At 47.2% G+C, this 10,122-nt stretch overlaps 1 protein-coding gene across 1 annotated transcript in view; it reads right to left on the bottom strand.

Moving 5' to 3' along the window:
• LOC112102946 (dynein heavy chain 1, axonemal) overlaps positions 1–10,122 on the bottom strand; it is a gene marked incomplete at its 3' end in the record, with an annotated part of 62,769 nt that overhangs the window by 6,501 nt on the left and 46,146 nt on the right. Inside the window, exons 14-17 of the mRNA XM_026657033.1 lie at positions 6,836–7,061; positions 5,959–6,078; positions 4,676–4,758; positions 3,794–3,935 (exon numbers count right to left, since the gene is read on the bottom strand). Coding sequence (XP_026512818.1) covers positions 3,794–3,935; positions 4,676–4,758; positions 5,959–6,078; positions 6,836–7,061 — 571 coding nt within the window. The remainder of the gene's footprint in view (positions 1–3,793; positions 3,936–4,675; positions 4,759–5,958; positions 6,079–6,835; positions 7,062–10,122) is intronic.

Below are 10,122 nucleotides of genomic sequence, written 5' to 3'. Positions count from 1 at the left end.
CTCTTTGTTATCCTCAGGAGAGTGATATCATTCACGGTCACCTGGTTGAAATGGGGCAATTTTATTAAGGGGACATTCAGAGGTGCCCGTTCCTGCTCTGCTGAACAGAAATATTCCCCGCTGTTAGCCACGCGGTGGGGGGGAGGGGTGAAGTGATCATCCCAGAGAATTGGGTGTGTGGGGGAGGGGAGTTAGTTGGGTTTGTGCTGCATGTTAACCCTGAAACCGCAGCCCCTCCTTTTACATTGCAAACCCATTTTAAATGGCCAACTCAACGGGTGCTTGGTATGGGAAATGAGAGCACTACTGTTTGAAACCATTCCCACATGTTAAGAAGGTTAAAAAAGCCAAAAGACTGTGTCTTACCATGGCTGCCTGCAAGCTGAAATCTGTGGCCTGGCACTGCGTGAGTGATCTCTCACACCAAACCGGCAGGCCCTCAATATAAGAGGAAAAATGCGACCTTGTAACGAAAGCACATGTGCTGTGTAATGTGAACAGCAAAATTTAACGTGAAAGAGTGTACCCATTGTTCTCTAAAATGTATCTTTTTTAACCACCTCTCCCTTCTCCTCCACCAGCTGCAAATGTTTCTCCTTCACAGAGGCTAGTGAAGATTAGAAAGAGAAAACGTAGGACGCGTGATGACATGTTCACAGAGCTACAGATGTCCTCCCACGCTGACAGAGCACAGCAGAATCCGTGGAGGCAGTCAATGACTGATTACAGAAAAGCACAATATGAACGAGAGGAGAGGTGGCGTGCTGAATCGCGGGATGAACAGAGCAAGTTGCGGGCTGAAGATGATAGGTGGCGTCAGCTTGCAGACAGAAGGCAAGAGTCGATGCTCCGGCTGCTGGAGCATCAAACTGATATGCTCCAGCGTATGGTTGAGCTGCAGGAAAGGCAGCAGGAGCAGAGACCGCCGCTACAGCCCCTGTGTAACCAACAGCCCTCCTCCCCAAGTTCCATAGCCTTCTCACCCAGACGCCCAAGAACACGGTGGGGGGGCCTCCGGCCACCCAGTCACTCCACCCCAGATGATTGCCCTAGCATCAGAAGGCTGGCCTTCAATAAGAGTTAGTTTTAAACTGCAGTGTATCCTTTTCCTTCCCTCCTCCCCCACCCATCCCGGGCTACCTTTGCAATTATCCCCCTAGTTGTGTGATGAATTAATAAAGAATGCATGAATGTGAAGTAACAATGACTTTATTGCCTCTGCAAGCAGTGCTCGAAGAGGGAAGGGGAGGGTGGGGTGGTTGGCTTACAGGGAAGTAGAGTGAACCGGGTGGGGGGGGGGCGGAGGGTTCATCAAGGAGAAACAAACAGAAGTTTCACACCGTAGCCTGGCCAGTCACAAAACTCGTTTTCAAAGCTTCTCTGATGCGCACCGCGCCATGCTGTGCTCCTCTAACCGCCCTGGTGTCTGGCTGCGCGTAATCAGCGGCCAGGCAATTTGCCTCAACCTCCCACCCCGCCATAAATGTCTCCCCCTTACTCTCACAGATATTGTGGAGTGCACAGCAAGCAGCAATAACAATGGGGATATTCTTTTCGCTAAGGTCTGAGCGAGTCAGTAAGCTGTGCCAGCGCGCTTTTAAACGTCCAAATGCACATTCCACCACCATTCGGCACTTTCTCAGCCTGTAGTTGAACAGGTCCTGACTCCTGTCCAGGCTGCCTGTGTACGGCTTCATGAGCCATGGCATTAAGGGGTAGGCTGGGTCCCCAATGATCACGATAGGCATTTCAACATCCCCAACGGTTATTTTCTGGTCCGGGAAGAAAGTCCCTTCCTCCAGCTTTCGAAACAGAGCAGAGTGCCTGAAGACGCGAGCGCCATGAACCCTTCCCGGCCATCCCACGTTGATGTTGGTGAAACGTCCCTTGTGATCCACCAGGGCTTGCAGCAGCATTGAAAAGTACCCCTTGCGGTTTATGTACTCGGTGGCTTGGTGCTCCGGTGCCAAGATAGGGATATGGGTTCCGTCTATGGCCCCACCACAGTTTGGGAATCCCATTGCAGCAAAGCCATCCACTATGGCCTGCACGTTTCCCAGAGTCACTACCCTTGATATCACCAGGTCTTTCATTGCCCTGGCAACTTGGATCACAGCATCCCCCACAGTAGATTTGCCCACTCCAAATTGATTCCCAACTGACCGGTAGCTGTCTGGCGTTGCAAGCTTCCACAGGGCTATCGCCACTCGCTTCTCCACTGTGAGGGCTGCTCTCATCCTGGTATTCTGGCGCTTCAGGGCAGGGGAAAGCAAGTCACAAAGTTCCATGAAAGTGCCCTTACGCATGCGAAAGTTTCGCAGCCACTGGGAATCATCCCACACCTGCAGCACGATGCGGTCCCACCAGTCTGTGCTTGTTTCCTGGGCCCAGAATCGGCGTTCCACGGCATGAACCTGCCCCAGTAACACCATGATTTCCACATTGCTGGGGCCTGTGCCGTGTGAGAGGTCTATGTCCATGTCCATTTCCTCATCACTCTCATCGCCGCGCTGCAATCGCCTCCTCGGCTGGTCCTGGTTTTGCTTTGGCATGTTCTGGCTCTGCATATACTCCAGGACAATGCGCGTGCTGTTCATAGTGCTCATAATTGCCGCGGTGATCTGAGCGGGCTCCATGATCCCAGTGCTAGCTATGGCGTCTGGTCTGAAAAAAGGCGCGAAACTAGTATCTGACAGACCAGGGGAGGGAGGGAGGGAGGGGCGAGTGACGACATGGCGTACAGGTACAGGGAATTAAAATCAACAAAGGTGGCTGTGCATCAGGGAGAAGCACAAACAACTGTCACACAGAATGGCCCCCCCCAAAGATTGAACTCAAAAGCCTGGGTTTAGCAGGCCGTTGATTTGACGGAGGGAGGGGGAAGCAAATGAATACAAAACAAATCTTTTTTTACATCTTAAGACGACGGTGCAGCATGACTGATAGCCCTCAGCATCTTCTGGGTGCTTGGCAGCAAATACTGGGCGCTTGGCAGTTAGTGTACTAAGACTGATAGCCACATTTTTCCTGTATGATGACGATGGCCTTCAGGCCTATTGCACGATTTGCTGCTCAGGGAAGACTCTGCTAATGTGCGATGGGCGCTTGGCAGAAAATGGCATACTACGACTGATAGCCATCATCGTCATTGTGAAGGCAGCAGAATATGACTGGGGGGATGGGGGACTGGGGGACATACGGAGTTCCAGCCACTGCTGTACGTTGACGACGGTTACCAGTCGTAATACACCATCTACCGCCAAAAGGCAGTTAGCTGCTGCTGCTGTGTAGCAATGCAGTCCCACGTCTGCCGGCACCCAGATGACATATGGTGACGGTGAGCTGAGCTGAGCGGGCTCCATGCTTGCCGTGGTATGTTGTCTGCACAGGTAACCCAGGTAAAAAGGCGCGAATCTATTGTCTGCCGTTGCTCTGACGGAGGGGGAGGGGCCTGACGACATGTACCCAGAACCCCCCGCGACACTGTTTTGCATCATTCGGGCATTGGGATCTCAACCCAGAATTCCAATGGGCGGCGGAGACTGCGGGAACTGTGGGATAGCTACCCATAGTGCAATGCTCCGGAAGTCGACGCTAGCCTCGGTACTGTGGACGTGGTCCACCGACTAGAGCACTTAGAGCATTTTATGTGGGGGGACACACAATCGGCTGTATACAACCGATTTCTATAAAACCAGCTTCTATTAATTCGACCTAATTTCGTAGTGTAGACATACCCTTTGCGATTAGGGCTGGCTTAGGACAGCCTCCCCTAATGCTAGATTATTAGTACCTGCAGACCATCCAGCCGTTCCAGAAAGTTGTTCTGATCCATGAGCTGAATTTTGCGGAACCTCTCTTCATCTTCTAGGTGCTGCTGCCGAATCATCTCCGTCTGTGTGGCGATTTTCAGAGGCCAGTTGCTCGCAGCCCACCTGAGCTCAGATGGAATGAGAATACAAAAAAGATGAGAAGCAGCAACCTGAGGCCTATTATTGGAATGATGATGAGCGTAACAATTAGATAACCCAATCAAACTGATGAAGGAGGCTGACCTGCAACAGAAACGTGCATGGTTTCAAAGCATATTTTTTGGTGCTTTGTTATTTGATATGCAGTGTCTGCATCTAAACTGTTCAGTAACAAAAGGCTCAGGAAAGGGAGAGGAATTTGTAAAAAAAGAGAAATCTGGTGTATTAGTAAAAGATGAGTGGATTGCATCTGAAGAAGTGAGGTTTTTACCCACGAAAGCTTATGCCCAAATAAATCTGTTAGTCTTTAAGGTGCCACCAGACTCCTTGTTGTTTTTGTCTCTCTTACAATTTTTCTGCACGGTACCTAGCAAGAGGGGGCCCCAATCTTGGTTAAGGCCTCTTGGTGCTACAGCAATAGAAATAATAAAATAAAACAAAAAATAAAAATAAGCTGGCAGATAAGGTCTTTTATTTGTTAAAGAGGTCCATTACTACAAGTTTGCCTCATGCCCAGGCCAGGAGACAGTGTGAACCTGCACACCTCTAGAGACTCAATTTCTGAATCAGGTGTTCAATGCACATCTAGCCTGAACTGCCACATAAAAATATCTGAAGCACCTGGTATACAAATCAAACCCTGAGGCATTAAGAATGGTAATAGCTGCAAAATAGGCTGCTTTGACAGTAAGAGAAATGCTCACTTGTCATTGAAATCATCTTGGGTAAGGTTGTAAAGGAATTCCTCCATAACCTCATAATCTTCCATGACCTTAATTATGAGTTCCTACACAGGGAGACAGAGAGAAAAGTAGACATCCTCCAAATCACACGTATTGAACATATTGCTTATTGGGATTGTCTGGCAGGATACACACTGCATTTGCATGACACATGCCATCGTCACACAACCTTACCCCAACACAGAGGACTTCTATACCACAAAAGCAGTGGGTCTGAGTCTCTAAACACTTATGGTGTGAGTGATCCTCAGATTACATATATGAAAGGGAGTGTGACCCAGTGGGTAGGACACTGGATTAGGAATTGGGAAACCCAGCTCTATTCCAGACTTTGCCACTGGCCTCCCGAGTGACCCTGGGCAAGTCACTTTACTGCTCAGTGCCTAGTTTCTCTGTTTATAAAATTGGGATGATACATCCCTCCTTTGTAAAGTGCTTTGAGATCTACAGATGAAAAGCTCTGTCTAATAACTCGGTGGTATTACTGCCAAATTAATTATAATATTAATATACCATACCAGTACAACGTAGGAGTAACTTCATTGAAGTCCCTGGAGCTACACCTGTTTATAACTGGTATGAGAGGAAAATCATGGCAATATTTTTATGGTTTGAAAGTTTGTAATTAATTTTCAGAAGACAGAAAAAGTCAAGATCCAATATCTGTGCAGAAGTATTGAATGGCTAACCAAGAAGTAGAAGGGATATACAGCATACATTAAGGACAACATTTTCAATTGCCTTTGCAAGTTTCCCCTGCAAAGACATTTGCGTGCACATAACCTGCTTGAGTACATACAGTCTGGTAGCTAGGCATCTGACTGCTCAATTTGCATAGACACACTGGTTTTATACACACATGCCCAGTTGCATAAATGACATTGGGGTTAAATTTCATATGTCAGCTGATAATCTGGATTTAAGGGGCTCAGTAGCTACAAAGCTTGTGAACACCACACAACTTCTCAAAGCTTCATAACAGCCTGGATCAGAGGCAAGGTTTCCCAAGCAACAAAACAGGTAATTGGACTGACTGGCCAGATCTCATTTCTTCAAAAATGGATTAATTTAAGGAGCTGAACCAGCTTTTGCAATGACCTATTGTTCCAGGAAGATTCAGAGCTGGATAATAAAATGTCAAAGCAGTGGGAGATCTACCTCCAAGACTCCATCCACTCTATTCCCAAGTTTTTATCCCCTGGCTCTACTGGGCACACCCTTTTGATCAGAAAAGCATGCCTTACTTCCTGCGCTTTCAGCTGCTCAGGGACTCCCTTCATCCACTCCCGCAGCTCAGCCAGCTCCTCAATGCTGTTTGGTTTCTCATACATTTTCCGGCTGATGGCTTTGAATGCTTCACAGATCTGCAGGAGGACACAAAGAATGTGTAAATGCCCACACTGAATAGAGGAGCAGCTGCAGCCTTCTCTAATGGGCTACAGGGTTTCATTCCTATGGGGTCACTACCTTTAATCAGTGGACTACAACAGAGGCTTAAGACCTGGTTTTCAGAGGAGCACTCACAATTCCCATTAGAGTTAATGGCAATTGTGTGTGTGGAGCACCTCTGAAAATCAGGCCACCAATCTCTCATATGCCAGACTCCAGTGTAAGTCAAAAAGCTGGCTGTGACCCACTGTAAGGGTGGTCTAAAGCTACAAATATACAGTACTATTCTAGTTCTTCCTGTTAGTAGCCCTTCATCACCTGCCTCACACATGTAACTGTCTATATATTCTAGTTAACCTCATCAGCTTCCTGCAGGAACTTCCAACTGGCAGTGAGGCAGATAATTTTAAATCCATGAACATAACTATTTAGGAGATGGTAGAGAGCCACTAATATTTCCATGCCAATAGGTGTAGCTTTCTTGCACAGAATTTGTTACGAATGCAGGCACACTTTGATTTAACTGGCTCTTCACATCTCCCTTCTAGCCTTTTTCAATTGGCTTCTGCCACTAGTCCTACCTAACCATTCCAATGCGAGTTGGAAAACTTCCTCATTAGAGTGACCTCAATTGCTACCATTTGGCCACTGTGCAATCCCAAATTCTCTGCAGTGGTGCCTCCTGAAATAGGGGGACAGATGCAAGACAAAACAGAGAAGTGTGAAACTTACATTTTCCACCTGTAGGTGTAGGTTCTTAGCCAGTAGGTCCAACATGGAGGTGGCTAGGGCTTTGCGTTTTTTGGACAGATTTTGCTTGACACCTTCAATGCTGACGTAGAAGGGACCGATGATGATGGAGCTTGGCAGAGTGTTGTCCAGCATCTCCTTTTCAGACAAGTGCAGGTTTACTATATTTCTCACATCCTGGGCAGAGGGGCATTGGGCTTGGTACTCTCTACAACCAGAAATATAATCAAAGACAAGCCAACCCATACCATACAGCGCGTGAGAACACTCATCCCTACATGCCATATATACACATTCACATAGATGTCATTAGACCTTTGTCCAAAAGTTCAGGAGATGAAATTAATGACAGGTGCATTTATTATTAAAAACCCACAGATTTCTCTGAATTTACATATTTTAGAACCATAGAGTGAGATGCATTCCCTGCCTCTGAGAGCTTACAATCTAAGATAGAGATGACACCCCACAATAACCCAACTGACAACTGTTCAAGGAAGAGAGAATGGGTTTTAAAGCTCAATTTAAAGACTGGCGAGGACAGGAGGCCTGAAAAGAAGAAGGTGAAAGTAAATGAGGCAAAAGGATGACTGAGGTGTGGATGGGGGTTTTAGCAGTGGGAACAGGCAGGTTGAAACAAAGGGAAATGCTACTTCCTACACCATGTCATCAGCCTGAAAAGGCAGAGTTGCAGGAGGACAAACACGCTAACTAGATTGTCAAAAGGGGTGAGTAATTTTCTGACCAATAAGATCAGAAGGGAATTTGACTGTTGTCAGGGGCAGACAGGAATGCCCACTGCTACCAACAATATACAGCATTCCACCCGTAACTATTTTGCCTTCCTCTGAAAGCATCAGTTATTGGCCACTATTGGAGGCTGGATTTGATGCACCAGTGTTCTGATTTGGTATGGCTAATCCCTTAGAATCATAGAATATCAGGTTTGGAAGGGACGTCAGGAGGTCATCTAGTCCAAACACCTGCTCAAAACAGGACCAATCTCCAACTAAATCATCCCAGCCAGGGCTTTGTCAAGCCGGGCCTTAAAAACCTCTAAGGAAGGCGATTCCACCACCTCCCTAGGTAACCCATTCCAGTGCTTCACCACCCTCCTAGTGAAAAAGTTTTTCATAATATCCAACCTAAACCTCCCTCACTGCAACTTGAGACCATTGCTCCGTGTTCTGTCATCTGCTAGTGCTACCAATGAGAACAGTCTAGATCCATCCTCTTTGGAACCCGCTTTCAGGTAGTTGAAAGCAGCTATCAAATCCCCACTCATTCTTCTCTTCTGCAGACTAAATAATCCCAGTTCCCTCAGTCTCACCTCGTAAGTCATGTGCTCCAGCCCCCTAATCATTTTTGTTGCCCTTTGGCTGGACTCTTTCCAATTTTTTCACATCCTTCTTGTAGTGTGGGGCCTAAAACTGGACACAGTACTCCAGATGAGGCCTCATCAATGTCGAATAGAGGGGAATGATCACGTCCCTCGATCTGCTGGCAATGCTCCTATTTATACAGCCCAAAATGCCGTTAGTCTTCTTGGCAACAAGGGCACACTATTGGGATTCTTCCGTCCTACGTGCAGGACTCGGCACTTGTCCTTGTTGAACCTCATCAGATTTCTTTTGGCCCAATCCTCTAATTTGTCTAGGTCCCTCTGTATCCTATCCCTACCCTCCAGCGTATCAACCACTCCTCCCAGTTTAGTGTCATCTGCAAACTTGCTGAGGGTGCAACCCACGCCATCCTCCAGACCATTAATGAAGATATTGAACAAAACCAGCCCCAGAACACTCTTGGAGCACTCCGCTTGATACCAGCTGCCAACTAGACATGGAGCCATTGATCACTACCCATTGAGCCCGATGATCTAGCCAGCTTTCTATCCACCTTATAGTCCATTCATCCAGCCCATACTTCTTTAACTTGCTGGCAACAATACTGTGGGAGACCGTATCAAAAGCTTTTCTAAAGTCAAGGAATAACACATCCACTGCTTTCCCATCATCCACAGTGCCAGTTATCTCATCATAGAAGGCAATTAGGTTAGTCAGGCATGACTTGCCCTTGGTGAATCCATGCTGACTGTTCCTGATCACCTTTCCTCTCCTCTAAGTGCTTCAGAATTGATTCCTTGAGGATTTGTGCCATGATTTTTCCAGGGACTGAGGTGAGGCTGACTGACCTGTAGTTATCCTCCTTCTTCCCTTTTTTAAAGATGGGCACTACATTAGCCTTTTTCCAGTCATCTGGGACCTCCCCCAATCGCCATGAGTTTTCAAAGATAATGGCCAATGGCTCTGCAATCACATTCGCCAATTCCTTTAGCACCCTCGGATGCAGTGCATCTGGCCCCATGGACTTGTGTTCATCCAGCTTTTCTAAATAGTCCTGAACCACTTCTTTCTCCACAGAGGGCTGGTCACCTCCTCCCCATGCTGTGCTTCTCAGTGCAGTAGTCTGGGAGCTGACCTTATTCGTGAAGACAGAGGCAAAAAAAGCATTGAGTACATTAGCTTTTTCCACATCCTCTGTCACTAGGTTGCCTCCCTCATTCAGTAAGGAGCCCACACTTTCCTTGACTTTCTTCTTGTTGCTAACATACCTGTAGAAACCCTTCTTGTTACTCTTAACATCCCTTGCTAGCTGCAACTCCAATTGTGATTTGGCCTTCCTGATTTCACTCCTGCATGCCTGAGCAATACTTTTATACTCCTCCCTGGTCATTTGTCCAAGCTTCCACTTCTTGTAAGCTTCTTTTTTGTGTTTAAGATCAGCAAGGATTTCACTGTTAAGCCAAACTGATTGCCTACCATATTTACTATTCTTTCTACACATCGGGATGGTTTGTTCCTGCAACTTCAATAAGGTTTCTTTAAAATACAGCCAGCTCTCCTGGACTCCTTCCCCCCCCATGTTATTCTCCCAGGGGATCCTGCCCATCAGTCCCCTGAGGGAGTCAAAGTCTGCTTTTCTGAAGTCCAGGGTCCGTATTCTGCTGCTCTTCTTTCTTCCTTTTGTCAGGATCCTGAGCTCAACCATCTCATGGACACTGCCTCCCAGGTTCCCATCCACTTTTGCTTCCCCTACTAATTCTTTCCTGTTTGTGAGCAGCAGGTCAAGAAGAGCTCTGCCCCTAGTTGGTTCCTCCAGCACTTGCACCAGGAAATTGTCCCCTACACTTTCCAAAAACTTCCTGGATTGTCTGTGCACCGCTGTATTGCTCTCCCAGCAGATATCAGGGTGATTGAAGTCCCTCATGA

This window comes from Terrapene carolina, unplaced genomic scaffold, assembly GCF_002925995.2.
Source record: "Terrapene carolina triunguis isolate 2854851 unplaced genomic scaffold, T_m_triunguis-2.0 Scaffold235, whole genome shotgun sequence".
In the NCBI taxonomy this organism is placed as follows: domain Eukaryota; kingdom Metazoa; phylum Chordata; order Testudines; family Emydidae; genus Terrapene; species Terrapene triunguis.
Note: the sequence above shows the minus strand (reverse complement) of the source record. Positions and strands in the feature narration are given on the sequence as shown.